The sequence below is a fragment of the Elephantulus edwardii genome, unplaced genomic scaffold, assembly GCF_000299155.1.
Source record: "Elephantulus edwardii isolate Elephantulus edwardi_28Jun2011 unplaced genomic scaffold, EleEdw1.0 scaffold00076, whole genome shotgun sequence".
NCBI classification, from domain to species: Eukaryota; Metazoa; Chordata; class Mammalia; order Macroscelidea; family Macroscelididae; genus Elephantulus; species Elephantulus edwardii.
Window position 1 is genome coordinate 12,108,577 of NW_006399826.1, and position 19,521 is coordinate 12,128,097.

General features: G+C 36.8%; 1 protein-coding gene across 1 annotated transcript in view; it reads right to left on the minus strand.

Annotated features, from left to right (window-relative positions):
- The window catches only part of RIT2 (Ras-like without CAAX 2), a 446,724-nt gene that overhangs the window by 278,236 nt on the left and 148,967 nt on the right, over positions 1-19,521 (minus strand). Inside the window, exon 3 of the mRNA XM_006889211.1 lies at positions 1,079-1,152. Coding sequence (XP_006889273.1) covers positions 1,079-1,152 — 74 coding nt within the window. The remainder of the gene's footprint in view (positions 1-1,078; positions 1,153-19,521) is intronic.

Genomic DNA, 19,521 nt, shown 5'->3' on the forward strand with positions numbered 1-19,521 from the left:
AACAACATTTTCAATTACCTTTTATTTGTATCTACACATAAAATTGTAGATTTATGCCACAGATATTAAAAAAGTATCTCTATTCCCCAAAATGCCAGATTATCAAATCATGATAATTTTGACATCTGTTAACCTCTTGGTAAGGAGCTGCATTGCCAACTTAACGATCCATAGTTTTATTTTACCAGTTTCTCTGAGGGGAAAAGAAGATAGACAATCTTCTCCTATACTATTTACTGCCTCTGAAAACCCATTGGAGGCTCAGGTTTGAGTTGGTTCTGATTTAATGGTACATAACAACAACATTCCATCAACCTTTCTCTTTATCGCTGACTTCATGCACATTTTTTTTATTCTACTGAAATCCTCTAGTGAAACTTACAGTCTCTTTAAGGCCTGTTACTACTGTGTACCATCAAGTCGAAACCAACTCATAGCTGATGTTCTAGTGAGTTTTGAGAGGCAATTAAAAAGACTGCCTGTCTTTCTCACGTAGAGTGATGAGTAAAATCAAACTTCCTGCTTTTGGGTTGGCAGTGCCACTCGTTACCACTAAGCCACCAGAACTCCCTTGGGAAGGACAGAATAGAACTCTTCCTTTATGAGGGTACCATGGCTGTAAAATCTTACAGAAGAAAATATCTCTCCCTTGGAGCGACTAGTCAGGTTGAACTGTTGACCTTTCAGCTTGTAGCCTCTTAATACACTTTACCAGCAGCAATCTCTAGGTCTATTGATTTAATACATTGAAGTGGATTAATTTAAATGACACTGACTATATATACACGTTAGGGTCTTGATAGACTTTAAGACTCATTTGAGAAAGACTAACCACAACAAAATTAGCACATCTATACTTAGATATATATTTTAAAAATTAAGGATATAATGAAATACGCTGGTTCGCAATGATTCAAACTGATGACGTATGAGCAGTGTTAACATATTTTTTACTTATTAGAAAACTTGTTCTTTTTCTGTGTAGAGTGAAATTTCCCTTCTACATTGTGGTAAACATGGTTGAGAATTCAGAGTAAACTCTGTTCAGCAGTGGAGAAATCTAAGCAAATTCCCTTACCTGACCAGCAGTGTCCAAGATGTCCAAATAAGCTGGCTCATTGTCAATCCTAACTTGAGTTTTATAAGCATCTTCTGAAAAACAAAATACAAAATTTTAATATAAATATATAGAAATAAAAATGGTTGTTTCATATTTTATAAGGAAAAAAAATCATTTCTTTAGATAGCTAACAGAAAAACTAAAAGAAGGTAGGTAAAGAGATTGAGATTGTTAACACCTTCAGTTTGCATTGCTCCCCAATTAACACTCTTGGTACTGTTGTTGTTGTTGTTACTGTTAACTGCCATCGAGTCACAGGCGACTCACAGTGATATTATGAACAAAGTCCTCAACACTTGAATGATTTCATCCTTTCTCCAGGTTCACAGCATTTCTGAAGGAAAAACTATTATGGAAGTGGATGTCACTCCTGCTTCCAAGCTTGTTTTAATTGGGGAGGTCCACCAAACACTGTCCACCATGGGTAGCCATTATCACATTTGACACATCAGTGTCACAGTATTCAGCTTCACAGCCACCACAAATTACCTCTGTACAGCAAGTGGACACACCAGGGCTATACGACCCAGAAGAATGCTTGACCAAAAACAATTAAAAACAGGCCTGAGGGCCATGGATTAGAGTCACCCACCTTTTGCTTGGTAATATCACTTTCTCTCCACTAGGCCAACTAATCTCTCTCTTGGTACTGGGAACCAGAAAATCAAAAGACAAATTGCTTTTGGAATATCTGCTTTCAGGGACCTTTCCAGAGTACTGAAGAGTAATGATGTCAGTCTGGAGACTAAGGTGCACCTGATCCAGGCCATGGTCTTCACAATTACTTGCTATGTATCAGAACACTGGATAATGACTAAGTATGATAGAAGGAAAATTGATGCCTTTGAGGTGTGGTGTTGGAAAAGAGTATTAAATATACCATAGACTGCTAGGAAAACAAAAAGGTTCTTCTTGGAGAGTGTAAAACCATGTTTCTCCTTGAGGTCAAAGATTCTGAAGCTTTGCATGACATACTTTGGGCATGTTACAAGGAGAAGCCCATCCTTGGAGAGGGACATCATGCTTGGGAGAGTGGAGGGACAGCGCAAGAGAGGGAGACACTTGATAAGATGGGTTGACTTAGTGATCAGGGTAATGAGAGTAGATGTGTCAGAGATGATAAGATTGGTTTAGGATAGAACAGAGTCAGAGCTGTTGTATATAGGATCACTATGAGTTGAAAGTGACTCAACAAAAATAACAAAAATTAGAAGAAGATAGAGAAAAAACAACTCTCCCTGAAGTTGAGTTAATATTGAGTGAGGTAGATTTCACTACCGGACAGATCTTTTATTAGAAACATTCATTTTCAGAAGTACTTGGTCAAATAGTCTAGCTCTTTTCATGGGATAAATGTAAAATATCTTCTAAATTATGCACTTGAAGTTGCACCATTTGTTAATAACAGAAGTGTTATAATAAGCTATAGTAAATCAAGCTTATGATAATATTTTTTAAAAGAAACTAAACTAGAAGATATTAAAACCAAAAACTCAAACTCATTGATGTTGATTTGGAACTAAGGCTGTAAATCAGAGAGAAGATTGGCCAGCTTTCCACTGCTGAATGAGTGGGGTGTTTGAACTTCAAGAGAGATGTGGTTTGGGGTTTAGCTTGCTATTAAAAATAGAGTCAACCATACTCTTTTTCTTTTTTTCAACCTTACTCTTGTTGACTGATTAAAGTATTGAAGACCTTCATTGGCTCATGTAGCTTAACTTAAAATGAAAAGAATCATCTTCAAATACCCATTACTAGCTTGAACACGGGCTGTATGAATCACAGATTTAGAGACATTTAGAGATAACAATTAAATGTAAGGCATAAGAATCAGACTAACATAAGAGCTAGTACGCCAGGAATAACAAATCGAAGACAAATTACATCACAGTCACTGCTAAAATAAAAAAGTCCAATGGAATACTGCATGGTTTAAAATCAGGAAAGGTGTGTGTCAACGTATTATTTCTCTATACTTATTCAATTTGTAGGCTGACCAAATGATTTCAGAAACTGTACCACATGAGGAAGGATCAGGATTAGTGGAGAAAAAACCAGAAGTCATTAATGACTTCATTTTACTTGGGTCCACAATCCAAATCCATGACGGTGGTAATCAAGACATCAAAAAAGATGTGTTACATTGGGAAAGTCTGCTGTAAAAGACCTCTCCGGAGTGTTAAAGAGGAACCAACTCACCACCTACTTGGTGGGAGAAAAGACTGGTAATTTACATTCATGAGGATTACATTTTAGGAAACCCTTTTTGTCAAGTTACACATTACCCTGTTGGATTGACTCAACAGCACACACAATAATAACAATGAATTGATAATAACAATGAAAATCCCCATAAAGGCAAAGTGTTAATGCATATTGCTGAGTAACTTTCATGATTCATATTTTTGAAAGATGCTGGGTAAACACATATACACATAAAAACACTTATGTATATACACATACAATCATGGTATGTACTTTCAAGAACCTTGCACACTCATGGATTGAAAACAAATATATATACACAGATATGCAATGTTATGTGAAATGCCACACCTTAATAGGGCATAGACTCTAGCTACAGGATTTCAGAAGCTGAAATTATGGGTCATATCATTGTGGAGTAATCCGTCTGAAGTGAATTTACTAACTCGTCATTTTAAATCTGTTCTGCATAAGACCAACCGAAGAATTTTTCCATTTTCCATTACACCGTCCTTTGCATTCTTACTGATCTTCCTTGCCATAAAATATGACTCTTACAGAATCAGTTGTGATTTCTCTGAAGATAGTGTAGCTGGGTATTGTGTATTTTTTTCCCTTTTTGTCATCTTCAATTTCATAGGGAAATAAAACTAGTGATGCTGAGAGGCTCCGTGTTTCAAGATCACATTGTGAGTCTTTTAAATTTCACATTTGTTTATTTAAGCTCAAAGGACCAAAGAAGAGCCTGCTGAGGCCAGGAGTCCACTGATTAATCTAGACGAGAACAGCTCTGGATGATTATCTGAGCCCTAGATAAGTCTGGCACATGAAACATATATCAAACAAAGGCTTCTCTTGGGATAATAAAACCACTTCAAAGACAGCTGATGTGAATTGTCTAGAAACTAAAGCCAGGCACTCTCTCCAAGGTTTATTTTTTTTCTCTTTTAAAAAATGTCCCTCAGAATACACATTGTAGTGTTGAGAATCTAGGTCACTTTCCTGGCCTCCATAGAAACCAATTCCTTTTATTTCCTTGCAATAAATAATCATCTCTTCTTTTGCCACTCATCCACCCCCTTTGAGCCTCACCATGCAGAAATGAACTGACAGAAATGCTTAGGGTTGTTTTTTTTTTTCTTTCCTCTCCCAGAATTTCAATCATGGGTAAGGATATTCATACCTAAAGTGAGGTAATATTCCTTCCCAAACAAGAAACTACGTACGTAAAAGTCATATCCAACAGAAATTATGGCAGTGGTTGGCTATATATAGTTTTCACCAAAAAGTAAAGCAGATCTATATTCTTAGAGTTTAGTTATCATTTTAAAAAGCAGTGCTACCACCTTAAAAGGAATGTCTAAATTTTTGTTTACTTGAGGGTCTATTTTGTCTCTTAAGGAGCTCTGGTAGTATAATCCATGTTGTGTCATATTGCTAAACAAAAGGTCAAAAGTGGCTATACTGCCAAATCAAAACCACAGTGAGGTACTATCTCATTTCAGGAAGAGTGGCAAAGTTTAATAGCGCAGCAAATAACAGATGCTGGAGAGGATGTAGCGAGAAAGAACACTTATACATTGTTGGTGGGATTGTAAAATGGTGCCACCATTCTGGAAGGCAGTTTGGCGCTTCTTCAAAAAGATGAACATAGAAATTCCATATGACCCAGCTATTCCACTACTTGGAATATACTCTGAGAATATGATATCTGAGGCACAAACAGAGATTTGTACATCAGTGTTCATAGTAGCATTATTCACCATTGCAAGAACCTGGAAACAGCACAAATGTCCAATCACAAATGAATAGATTGAGAAATTATGGTGCATTTACACAATGGAATACTATGCAGCATGCAGGAGCAATAACTCTGTAAATTATTACCCAACTTGGGAGGGACTGGAAAACATTATGCTGAATGAATTAATTCAGTCACATAAGGATAAATATTGTACAAAACCATTAATGTAGAATGAGTGTAAGGATCCAGGAGGGGTGGGAGAGGCTGGAAGCAGAGGGATGTGGATGTGCAGGGGCAAGTGGGGATTAATCATTGGGTTGTACAATTTGATGGGGGTGAGGGGTTAAGGGAAATTGAAAGAATTTGTTCAAATTTGTTTTTGAATTTTGTAAATAAACTAGTAGAAAAATTAAAAAAATTATAAGGAGGAAAAGTGCCTATACTACAAGAGAAAAATGAGTGACTTCTTCCTGTAAATATGTAGACTTGGAAGCTCAGTTATAGTAAGGATTGTGGTGTCAACCCAAAATTAAGAAGTTTAAATCAACCTGTGCTCAGTGGAAAAGATGGGCTGTCTTTCCCCATTTAATGTGTGGCCTCCAAAAACCTTCTTGTGGGTCAGAAGTAGGTTTATTTCTAATTGATGGTATACAACAACAATAATAACATGTGTTGGAACCAACGATACCAGTGGATCTGCATTTGGTTTATTGCTTTGTTAGGATATGTCCTCCTCATACTCCTCTCTCCTGCAGAACTTTCCATACCTATTCAACTTGTATGCTGAGCAAATGATTTTAGAAGTTAGACCCTGAGGAAGAATGTGGCATTAAGATTGGAGAGAGACTCTTAAGTAACCTGTGTTATGCAGATGACACAAACCTGCTTGCTAAAAGTGAGGAGGACTTGAAGCACTTGTCTCAGAAGAGCTAAAAAAACTGTCAACAACTTCATCTTATTTGGATTCACAACTAACATCCTTGGCACCAGCCTTCAGGAAATTAGGATACTTATTGCACTGGGAAAGTCTGCAGTTAGGGACCTCTCCAAATTATTGAGGAGTAATGATGTCAGTTTGAGGACTAAGGTGCATCTGATGCAGGCTATGGTCTTTCTGATCATTTGCTATGCATCTGAGAATTGGACAATGAATAGGGATGATAAAAAAAGTATGAATGTTTTTGAGCTGTTGGAAAAGAATGCTGAACATCCCATGGACTGCCAAAAAACAAACATGTCTTGAAGAGGATGCAGCCAGAGTGTCCTTTGGAGGCAAAGATGTTGAGGCTTCCCCTTACATGCTTTGGGCATGTTGCTAGGAGGGGCTATTTCTTGGAGAAAGACATGATGCCCAGAAAGGTAGAGAATCAGCAAAGGAGAAGACTCTCAACCAAGTGGACTGACACAATGACTGCCACGATGAGTTTTAATGGGTCAGGAAGTGTGAGAATGGCACAGAACAGGACAGAATTCAGATCTGTTGTTCATAGGGTCACTATGGGTCATAGTCAACTCAGTGTCACTTAACAACAACAAGAAGAAGCCAATTAAATATCATAACTTGTGTCGGCACAGGACGGGTCTCAAAGTTATATATTTGCTCTTTAGAACTTTAAAGATGGTTTTTACAGCAGATGCTGTTCTTATGTGCCATGGAGTTGAAACCATCTGACTTTCCAGGAATCTTTCAGAGACAATGTTTATAGCACAGGAGAAGATTGCCCATATTTTTCCTATGAAACAGCTGGTGGATTTGAACTTTGCTCTTTCAGGATTGCAGCACAATTCCTTACCATTGTTGTTGTTGTTAAGTGCTTTTGAGTTGAGTATGACTTATAGTGACCTATGAACAAAAGATCTGAATCCTGTTCTATAACAATGGTTGTTTCTCTTATGTTCATGGAGTGTCCAAAGACCTTTTGTTTAGGAAATGTATGTCAATCCTGATTCCAAGCCTGTCTCAATCTGGGATCTCTACCAAACCCTGCCCATCATGGGTAACCATCATTTGACACACCAGTGGCACGCAATATTCAGGATCACAGCAATCCCAAGTTAGCTCAGAACAGTAAATCTATAGACAATTGCTATATCACTTAGAACAATGCTCTTCCCAAACACAATCAACAGCAGGCCAGAGGGACCAATCAACTCTTAAATACAAAGGCCCATCCATCAGGTCCTGATTGACGTAAACTCATGGCTTCCAGCCCACAGCTGATTGTTGATTAAATCTAGATGACCAAACAGCTTTTACACAGTTGTTAATGAAACAAACAAAAAACAAAATCCAAGAGTGTACACCTGACTTTCAACAAAATCAAGAAAATTTACAGAATTTAGCTGTTTCACACATGAGCTTCCAATCTGGATTCTTACCACTAGGCCACCAGGTATATCAGTCAACACGCCATTTGATTTTTAAATTACTAGTACATCCATGAGTATGTCCAAATAAAAGCTCAAAACAATTGGTTTTAAAATCAACATGCATCTATGTATAATGCAAATTAAAAATATATGCTATAATAATCCCTCAAATTAAAAAGACAATAAATAATAGTGGTGTTACAAGAATGTTTATATACTATAGATGAATTATAACATTCTAAACCAATTTACAAAATTATTTGAGGCTAAATACTAAACTAAATTGATGGATGCCATTGAAATATAGTATTGGCAAAGAGAATTAAATATCTCATAGGCTATCAAAAGCACAGACAGATCTGTGTTGGAAGAAGTGCTACCAATGGACTACTTAAAGGCAAGAATGATGAAACTAAGTCTCATATACTTTGGGAATGTCGTCAGGAGAAGCCAATGATCAGAAAAAGAAATTATACTGAGCAAGTGGAAAGTCAGTAAAAAAGAAGAGGAAACCCCTCAACAAGATGGAGTGGCACAGTGAATGCAGCAGTGGTCTTGAGCATTTCAGTGGTCATGAGGAGGAGGCAGGATAGAGCTAGATTTTGATCTGTTCACAGTGTCACTATGAGTTGTAGTCAACTGTATAGCCAATAACAACATCAACATACCCAATGTGTCTATACTAAGTTCTGGTGGTATAGCCTACAGGTAATTTGGTTTCTAATCTAAAGGTGGGACATCTTTTGTGATTTAACTCTACAAGTGACTTTATGTGGAGAAATATAAGCAAGCTCCTTTCATGCAATTTACAGCCCAAAAAAAACCCTAAGGAGGGTTAGCGATGAGTCTATTCTGATGTTACAGACACCCACTCCAAAGCAACTAAAAGTGCCTTGCATTTAAAGACTTCCTCTTTATGGGGGCCAATTTCACCTAAGAATGGGGCAATCTCATCTCATGCAATTTACTGTCTCAGCAGATGGAAGGTCAGCTATGATTGGTCTAAAGTATGACAATGAGTGATTTTTGAGTGACTGATACACCTGTCATAGGCTAAAGTCAGGTGCAACATATTTCTTAACTTTTTTTTCTTAAGCTAGTGTCCTGAAAGCAGAATATGGGACATAGGGGTACAGAGCTGTGAATGTATCTCAGAAAGGGTCAGAGGGAATGAGAACAGCACAGCCCCTCACTGCCCCAGAGCAGAAAGTTAAGAGTCCATAGCCCAGCCCCATGGTGCCTCAAGAGTCCCACCAGCAGCAAGAGGTTCATTTACTCATTAACTCACAAACTTTACTCACAGTTGTGGTACAGAGAGTGGGCTTTATTAGGTCAGCAGGTTGTTGAGTTGGGTTGGTAGAGAATATCACCCAGTGTAATTCCAAGTCTTAGCCCAGCAATACCAAGGCACGATTCCTTAAATAGTCCAGGCTCCAGTTTCAGTACAGCTGTCAGTTTTCCCTTCCATCTTCTGGTAAGAATAGCAAAATTTTTAACTGTGTGCCTTTTATCTCAGGGCTCCTCTGGTTACACCTTGCCACCATTTCTCCTTACCAGCATCAGCACCAGGGAGAGCCTCACTCTCACCAGTGTCTTTCTTTCACCAGGGAGGGTCTCACTCTCACCAGCACCTTTCTTTCACCAGGATCTTGCTGCTCAGTGTGGGAAGCACTCTCTCTCTTACCCTAGTCCCATGATTATTTGCAAGACCATGTTTCTACAGTTAAGGTAGCTGAAGCCCAGAGGGAAGAAACTAACAAAATGGCTAGAAAAGTCAACTTTTAAGCTAATGCTACAACTAAAGAATGCAATTAGCTTTGGCCAATGGATGATGAAAAAGATCCATGAGGAGATATTTTGCCTCTCCCTATTCAGTAGGGTCATTCTTTTCTTTTCTTTTCCTTTTTTTTTTAATTCTGCCATGCATAAAAATAAGACTGTGCTCTGGAATTACCCTTAGTTTCACAAGAAAGTTAAATACTACTCTAAAGCAGGGAGATCCCTGATGAGGAACAAATATTGTTGTCAACCACTGGTACTTTTTGACAGTTTGTTGCATAGTAAAATCTACTACAACATCTTATAGCAAGTAACTTCACCAATCACAAATATATGAACATATGCAGACACATATGTGCATGAAAAAAATCACAAACAAGAATATTTACATTGGCATTTTCCACAGTTTCCTTAAACTAGAAACAAGCCTGTACTTATCAATAGTAAGCAGTAGTATATTCATGCATCATTTAATTAATTTTACAAGCTGTAATACTATTTGAGATTTCTGGTGGCCTAATGGTAAGAAGCTACACAGCAGTTCCAAAGGCATGTAAATCAAATCCATCAGCTGTTTTATGGGAGAAGGGCAGGAAATCTCTGTGCAATTTACTGCCTATGGAAATCTTCTGGATAATCAGCTGTGAGTCAATTCTGTCTTGAAAGCACACACAAAAAACCCAAAAAACAAACAGGATGATTTGAGAAGCTGGACTTTCTGAAGAGTAATGTGACATCAGTACTGGAGGAAGACTCATTAGCAACATATTTTATGCAGATGATAGAACCGTACTTGCTGAAAATGAGGACTTGAAATGTTTGCTTCAGGAGATTAAAGTCTACAGTCTTCAATATGTATTATATCTCAACAATAAGAAGACAAAAGTCCTCAACAGTAGACATCAGAAAAGCTGCCAGAGGGACACCTGTGGGTGGATTCCAATTTGAAGGTACACAAAAACAACAACGGCCAATAAAAGAGAGCAGGGCTTGCAGGCAGCATCATGATAGATGGAGAAAAGATTGAAATTATCATGATTTCATCTTACTTGGATCCACAATGACTATCCTTGAAACTAGCAGTCAAGAAATCAAAAGATGTTACATTGGTTAAGTTGGCTGTTATAAGAAGCAATGATATCCATTTAAATCCTACGGTGCACCTGACTCAGTCACAGTCTTTTTACCACTTGTTATGGGTCTGAAAGCTGGACAATTAATAAAGATGATAGAAGAATAGATGCAATTCCGTTATGGTGCTAAAAAAGAATACTAATTATTTCATGGACTGAAAAAATGATTTAACACATTTGTCTTAGAGAAATGAAGCCAGAGTGTTTCTTGGAGACAAGAATGAAGAAATTCCATGTCATATACTTTGGGCATGTTTCAGCAAAGGCTATTCCTTTGAAAGGATATCATGCTTAGAAGAGTGGAAGGTCAGTAGAGAGAGGAAGACTCTCAATGAGACAGACTGACATAGTGATTGCAGCAATGGATTTGAGTATGTCAGAGATGATGCGAATGATACAGGATAATATTACAAGGTCAGATGTGTTGTTCATAGGATCACCATATGTTGTACTTAACTAGGTAGCACCTACCAACAACAATATACAATACATTAAATTCTTGAAACATAAGTTCGCACGAAATAATCTAGATATAAAGTAATACACATTTTGGGGGCTTTGCAAAATATAATTTTTATAGAAAATCCAAACTAAGGAATATTTATTGTGAAATAGTTTTTTTACTCAGGGTGATTACATGGACATTCCTTGGGGATAATTATAATTCATATTTTGTCACTTTTTCTATATTTGTTTTCTAGCTTAATTCTAAGAATTTAAAAGGGACCATTTTGTGTGATTTAACTTTAAGGAGAAAATGTCCTCTCTTAGTTTTCTAATTGTTTAAATTCTTTATGACAGCACACTATTAGCATGAAATTAATAGTCTTGATTTCATGTCATATAAAGGCAGCTTGTAGATGTTTATCATCCATATTGAATTAATATGTGGCTGACAATGCTGATAAATTTGGACTTTGGGGTAGATAGCAAAACGATGTAAGAAACCACTGTCCAAAACATCTTTCTCATTGCCCTGGCAAGATGCCCGCAATTCCACCCTTTCTGCTTCATTCCCTCTGCTTAAGATTAGCCATTTTATTTCTAGGAATCTCCTATTAAAATGCAATAAAACTACAAGAGAGGTAAAATATTAAGCTATTATCTACCGCAAACACCTTACCCTGAGATTACTTTTGCACAAAATTAGCTGTCACAAGAGAAAGCAGAAAGCAGGGCCCCAGGGGATGATCAGCAGGAATGATAAAGGGCGGTGGAAAGGAAGGGAAAACACTCCCACACTGGAGGTGCAGACACTGAGGAAGGGTCCTGTGGACAGAGAATGGCAGGAGGCGGAAGTACACCTGAGAACCAGAAAGGAATCTATATGCGTACATCATTCCGCTGAAGTGCTTTAGATGAACGAGAAAGGCTCAGTGAACGTGTTTTGTGCTTCAGGTTTCATGAATCTGGAGTTTTATAAACGGAATTCTGTGAAGAGGAAAGGAAAACGATTAAATATGGCTATCTCTGAAAAAAAGAAAGAAAAACGGTAGAGAGAAATATGATAATAAAAATCCCAAGGTTGTCTTTTATGAATTGAGGCAATAATTACTTTGTCAGTCTCTCAAGGCTGCAGAAATAAAATTTCTTCTACAGATGGAAGAAGCTGGCATTTGTTAGCAATTGTTGTTATGTAACAATTCTGTGAACAGATCCGAACCCTACTCTATCTTGTGCAATCCTCAAACGTCTTATGAGCATTCTCTTACATGCAAATCACCTGAAAATACTGTTAAAATGCAGATTCTGATTCTGTAAGTCTTGAAGAGAATTGGAGACTAGAGTTTTGTGACTTGAGTTCAGATTTACAAAGCATATTTCTATATAACCATTCATACGTACATTTTGTTTTAAGATATTAATTACAATAACCACAATGTAACCACATGTTCTTCTCATGCCTTCCCTGCAATTGCTGGGTCCATTAATGTTTACAGTCTACCTCCCCCAGCCTTCTGAGTTTTATCCCTTCACAATTGTTACATTTTTAATTTTGTAATGTTGATTTCCCTGAGGAGTGTATCACTCTTATTGTTCACCTTATAGGCTTGTTTGTTGTTTGAGCACTGAGCCACAGAGTTTACTTTGTTCGAGGTAACAAAATGTCATAGTCTTGAAAGTTCAATCAATCTCTACTCATCGTAAACCAGCCATTTAAAATCATGGTCCATATTTTTTCACCCACTGGGTCTAGAACCTTCTGCTGTGATCCTTCTTAGAGCTGTGAATAGCAGTAGCCAAGAATCACTGAATTCTTCCATTCTCAGGATTGTGAAAGCTGAGGTTTGTGGGGCACATTAATTCTTTGGTCTACTCTTACTATGCATCTTTGTGATTCTTTCCTTCTCTTTTTGTAGACAGGTAGAGACCAATATTTGCATTTTAAATGGTTGCTGTGACACTTTAAAAATAACAATTCCTACTCACCGAAGTAGGATGTGGAACATTGTCTTAATGGACAATGCAATGCCAATGAACTTGATGTCCCAGAACTATGACACTGAGATACTAGGACTAGAACCGCATCCCTTCAAGGTGTTTGGTTTTGCTTAAGAAGTTTACATAATTTTGGCCTTGTTGTCTCCAGTAAATACATGGACATATTTATAGTATTTATGAAGGCAGACATATCATCTCTCAAACCTATAAACATGAGTGTGGGCTGCCTATAGATTAATATTTGTTATTGGTTATAGTAGGAAGTTCCATATTCCATAGGGAATTGCACTGTTAACCCAAAGGGACACCTCTCTAGCAGTCTCCATCTGCCAGCAGCTCTGAGAAGGAAAGACGTGAAACCTCCTCACATGAAATTTAAAGCCTTGGAAACTGAATGGAGGTTAAGCTATGAGTCAGTTCTGCCTTGACAGCCATGAGTTTTCAGTTTTGCTGACGGTTATGCAGGATTTTGATTCCACATCTTTAATAAGTTACTAAATGACACCTTATCCAAGAGAATATATAATTTTGTCTATCAAAGTCATTAGTTTTACATACATGAGAAATACACAGTTGAACAGTTCAAACTGTTAACTGTTCTCACCACCCAAGGACTGCAGGTTTTCTAGTAATCACTTACATACAAATCAACAAACTTAAATTCAATGAACTTTATTTAGTCTGATTTATCAAAGATATCATTTGAATATGTAATCAAAATAACAGCAACAACAAAACCAAACCAAACCAAACCCAAGCCCTACAGCTTTAAAGTATATCCCATCCCATCATAATGTTCCATGGCTATCCAAAGCTGTAAATCTTCAGAGAAGGGTGACCATCTTTAGAAAAGTAGTAATAGGATATTTACATTCTTTTTATGTATGGAGTTTCCAAAGCCAGTATGTATTTTGTACTTACAGTACAGCACAATTTTTTTTCTAGTCATATGTAATTTACATATGAACCCATGCACTCAGGGTTATTATACGGGGCAGGAAAGGACTAGGTCAAGATAGGTTGTTGCAGAGCATATACCCCCATGGGCTCAAAATGGAAATATAGAAAATATTATTTCATAGTCATTTGCAGTCTTTCTGATAAAATGAGACTGGATATGCATTTGAAATGCAAGTGAATGACACTAAAATAATGTTTTGCAAATTTCTATTTATCTTCAGGTGATTTTCCATAATTTATTTCGCTATGAAGCAATCTTTCATTTGCCATCAGAGATTAGTAAACTATTTTTTTTAAGTTTTTTAAGTAAATTCAAATAACATGGGATGGGATAGGACAATGCTTAAACCTGTTGCTCATAGGGTCTCTATGAGTCATTCTCACTCCACAGAACTTAACAAGAACAGCGTAACATCCATCAAGACCTCTAGTAAAGTACCCTCACTGTTCTTTACCAATTATTTGAAGTAGCCTTAAATCTCTGAAAACAGACACCATGCCAAATTTATCTTTATATATTCCTTTTTTTACCATTCATATGGGCACATAGTAAAGGTCAAATAAATTTAACTTGCCTTCTTTTCATGCTGTGCTTAATGGAAAACTCTGTCATATTCTTTTAGATGACCTAACTTAGTAAGTCTTTCAATGTATTACGATTATAAATATGTACACTTGCATCTTAATTGTTTTGCTTTAAAAAAAGGAGAACTACTAAGCTTTGTATAGTTCATAGAAAGAGCAAGAAGTGATGGCTAGGTGCTGTTGATTGACTCCCATTCCTAACAGTCCTGTATAAAATAGACCAAAATCTGGCTCATATTCCCAGAATTCATTGCAACTAGGTTGCACATATGATCTAGATCTACAAATGAGATAAAGTCACTAAGTCCTTGATTTAATGAACGTCTATGAAGCTTGTCTTTGAAGCTTGACAAGCACCAATCCCTTGCCCAATAGCAGTTGTTATAGTTTTAATACTACCTCATTACAACCAGAGAGTAATGTACACTTTGTTCATAACATAAAATTTCTGAGTCCTTCTCGCTATTGAAATGGATGGTTATGTGAGTGACTTGTGCCTAAACTATTGTTGTTAATGTTATGTACTGTCGAGTCAAAACTGACTCCTAGCTAACTGTCCAGTCATTTTCAGAGGCAGTAAATCACACCGGAAGAGATTGCTCTTCTTTAATTCGGCTGAGCCAATCTTAATTGTGTGCCTTGGTTACCATAAATTCAGTCTCAACTCAAAGTGGCTTCACATATGATAGATTACAGATGTGCTGCTGAGAATTTTCTGATATTACCAAAGTAGAAATGCAGATCTTTTCACTGAGGCAGATTCAAATCTTAACTACTTGAATTTAACCATCCAAGGATTCCAATCTATGTTTAAATTCTCAATTGTAGAAACCTTAAAAAAAACAAATTCTGAAGGTGACCTGTTAAATTTTGCCATTGTTACTGGAGAGAGATGGGACCGCATTGTGGTTTTGATTTGCACCTCTCTTATTGCCAGTGATTTGGAGCATTACTTCATGTATCTTTTGGGCAAGAGAATATCTTCCTCTGAAAATTCTTTCCAAGTGTCTTGAGAAATAGTTCATGTAAAGTTTTTTATGTTTATTAGTGTCCTAACAAAGCTCTTTCTCATTATAACAAATGCCAACAGCCTGATGTTATTGGTCATAAATTTAGTTATAATTTAAAATGAAAGAATTTTTCTTTTACTTTTCAAAATGAAGGTTGCATAGTGGAGTGTACTTGGGGTGAGGGATTGTATAACAATGAAAGAATTTTTCTTTTACTTTTCAAAGAGAAGAGTGAACTGAAGGGGAGGTTGGGCAGGGAGAAAAGTACAACAATGAATGAAAATCCGAAGTGCCTGTAAACTTTCATTAAGATTAATTTAAAAAAAGAAAAGAAAAAAGTAATTTAAAATGCTTTAAAAAAATTCTCAAGGGGAGATTGGCCCTCTTCTTCAAAAGGGACTTGAATTTGATACCCATCTCCCTGCCTTTTTTCGTGATAAAAATTTTTCGTAGGTCTAATTCTGACACCACCACTTTTCTTTTTGCAGAAAGGGTCTTACAATCAGGCAACACTAAGTTTTCTCTTCTTTCTCTCACAGCAGCAGTGCTCATTTATAGCTTATCTGTTACCCTCAAACATCTGGTCTTCATTTACTTTCCACCACTCAGGGGGTGTGCCTGATATTTTAGAGGTACACATCACACAGAAGAGAAGGACACACAGTTACTGACAGAGCCTGATTGATATTTATAATGTAGTATTATTTACTGCTTAATTTTTTTGCTCCCTTCTGAGAAACCAAATGTAGAAGGTGTGTGCCAAATCTGGGGATGGCACCTTGAATGTCCTAGTATCAGCAGGCACTGAGAGATGTATTTCTCTTTCTCCTGCTTTCTCTCCTATGTTCCATCTTACTTTCTATATTTTGTTAAGTTTTGTTTGCATCTAGGATAAAAGGAGCCTTTTGAGAAATGAAAGAAGAAACAACTCTGGAGTTATTTCCTGATTCCAAATTCGCTTTTTCTTATAACTTAATATTGAATTAATACAATTAGTGCTCATATTGGATTCATTGTAGATTCTGTTTACTCCTTCATAAAATATTTTGAATGATTTCTATATGGTTTGCTCTCAGACATAACATGGACAAACCATCACCACATAAGTCACCACATAATGATCACCACCTAAATCACCCCTAAAGCAAGATCACGTAAAGTAATAAATGGTGACAAGTATTTAAATACAGTCATTTGAGAAGTGGGATTTATTAACTCGAGGTTCCCTCAATTTGTGGGAAATAACCAGTAAGTGTATCTAACTATGAGGAGGAGATGGTTTCAGCAGTTAGAATTTACACGTCTGAAGTTCATTAAAAAGCACTTGGATGAAGTGAGGTAAACCAGTGTTGTCACTTAGCTGGGCTAATTGTAATTCAGAGACACCTCGGAAGAAAGGTCTGGTGATCTGCTTCCAAAAGGCCGCACTTTGAAATTGCTGTGGACTCTGGAGCACAATTCTGCCCTGTACATAAAGTTGCCAAGAGTCAGAGTTATGTTTGGCACTCTATTCATGCCCTGAATTATGGCGTCTAGATTTGTTATTATTTATTCCTCTGATGATCTTTATAGTTTTGGGTTTTTCTGATAAGTCTCTGGTGCATCTTGAGTTGGTTTTTGCATATGATATGGAATATTTGGGGGTTTAAGTCTTATTGATATGTAATTTGTTTCTCTATGTATCTCTTTACTGTCTTGAAAAAGCATTCTAATGAATGTGTGTGTATCTCTGTGTAAGATAGATAGATAGATAGATAGATAGATAGATAGATAGATAGATGGAATAAGAAGAAATTATAACTTTTAATTACCCTCATCCTTAATCTTCAAAAGGACGGTAAAACAGGTCACAACCAAACTGCCTGACAGTCTCACTACAATGATGTTTTAAAACTTATATTCAACCACAGAACCCAAGGCATGCTACCTTCCAAGGATACTGATTCTTTTTCTTTAATAAATCATAGAATGGCAGACTTCCATGCCATGTTTATGCTAGGAGTGCCCTTCCTTTACTTGTGTGCATGTAAAATGCTATTCATATTTCAAAGCCTAACCCAAATATTATGTTCTTTATGAAGGTCAACTCACTTAACTAAGGACAGAAAGTGTAGACAGTGTGCATCAGATGTAATTATGCAAGCCTTATACCCTTGCAGATGGAGGAAGGAAGCATGGCACAGGAAGAGAGAACGCTTCTACCACAAAAATGGACTCAAGTATTCCAACTTGGTAAATTAGAGAGAAATTCCAAAGACAGAGATATTGTTGCACAACTCATAGAGACTCTGAACAAAAGGCCTGAAGCATTTCTATAACTATCATCATTTATCAAAGTTCATAAAGTTTCCAGAGGCATGTTGTTTAGGAAGTGGATGTCACTCCTGCGAGACCAGATAATAATAAAATTATTTGAAAATAGATACTGAATCAAACAAAATACTTGGCCCATTATACTATTTTTTCCTTGGCAATAGACTTAGATGTTTTAATTTTACTTCTTTCTTAATTTAGAGGCATTGAGAGTTACAAAGTGATAAGACAATTTATTTTGAAAGATGGTAATAAATGTGTGTGTTTATGTATCTATACATAAATGTGTATGTTGTTGTTGTGCATCGTAGAGTTGGAACCAACCCATAGCTGACCCTCTTGCAGGTTTCAGAAGCAGTTAATCAAATGAGAGGAGATTGCTTATCCTCCCACGGAGCAACTCATGGCCTCGAATCAAGGCTTTCAGGATTGCAGTGCAGCTTCTTGCCACTAGGCCACCAGAGCACTATATATATATACACACACATCTATATAGATAATGCTAATTAGTGACAAAACAACCAGAATTCCTTAAGTTCTCATTTGCTTTTTTAAGGAGTACAGTATTGGCCATCAAAAGGTAAAGTTAACATTTGTAAATGGAGACTAAACACCAAGATATGTGATTTGATTTTGAGAAAACATGTAGCTACCCTAATGGTGTATCAACTCCTGGTTCAGACAAATGATATTTCAGGCTCCTAAGAAAATACATAAACTATATTTGAAAAATCACTCTGTAGGAAAGTGTCTTCTGATAGGTATTTGACTTAGAATCTCAATGGATAAAGATATCTCAGTGGAGAGGATAGACTAAGAGAACAAAGAATTTGAAAGATTAGTAAATGCTTGAAGACACAATGATAAATGATGGATACTATCACTGTCATTGAGTTTGTTCTGACTCCAGGGTTATAAATATTTAGAGTAGAAGAGTAGCCTTCTTTCTCTCGAGTGGTTGGAGGATTCCAACTGCCAACATTTTGGTTCAACTCAATCCATTGTCATCAAGCCAGAACCAACTCATAAGTGACACTTCAGCAGGTTTTTAGAGATTATAAATTTCACAGAAGGATATTGTCTGACTTGCTGAGAAACTACTGTGGATTAAAATTCATCATTTTAATACCATTTAATACTATGGCACTTAACAACCACCACAGCTTAGAGAGAGATCAGGTGGCCTAGTGGAAAGAAAATCATGCTCCCAAGCCAAAGGTGGGTGACTCTAACCCGCAGCCCTCAGGCATTTATAAATAAAGTTATACAGGTGTCCAGGACTTTAATTCATAGGGTCGCTATGAGGCACCTCTGACTTGACAGCACTTAACAACAACTTGTCTATGAAGAGTAATTAGTGTAATATAATATGTTAGGTACTGTTGAGTCCTCTGAAACTCTTAGTAATCTCATGTACAACAGGATGATATCCTGCCCTAATAGCATAGTGATTTCCACATTGATCTGCTAATGGAATGACTCAAGGTTCAAATCTACTTGTAGCTCCATAGAAAAAAGATGGGTAGTTTCTTTTCATGAAGATTTGTGGTCTCAACAATCTTATGTGGGGTTGCCATTGAGCCAGAGCTGAATCAACAACAGTACATTTGTCATTGAGGGTTGGAGGAGGATATAAGGTATTTGAGTCGTTAGACAAACTACTAATTGCATAAGTTTCCCAGTACTGTTTCTAAACAAAAAATTAACGTGACTGTCACAAAGGGGAGCAACATCCACAGTTCAGCCTTTTCTGTTCTGCTTCAATAAAGTTTAGCTCATTCAGAACTGCATTAAGGAATTTTTGTGAAAATGTGACCCACAAATCTTGGCACGCAATGTTTTAGAGTATTTAAAGTTATC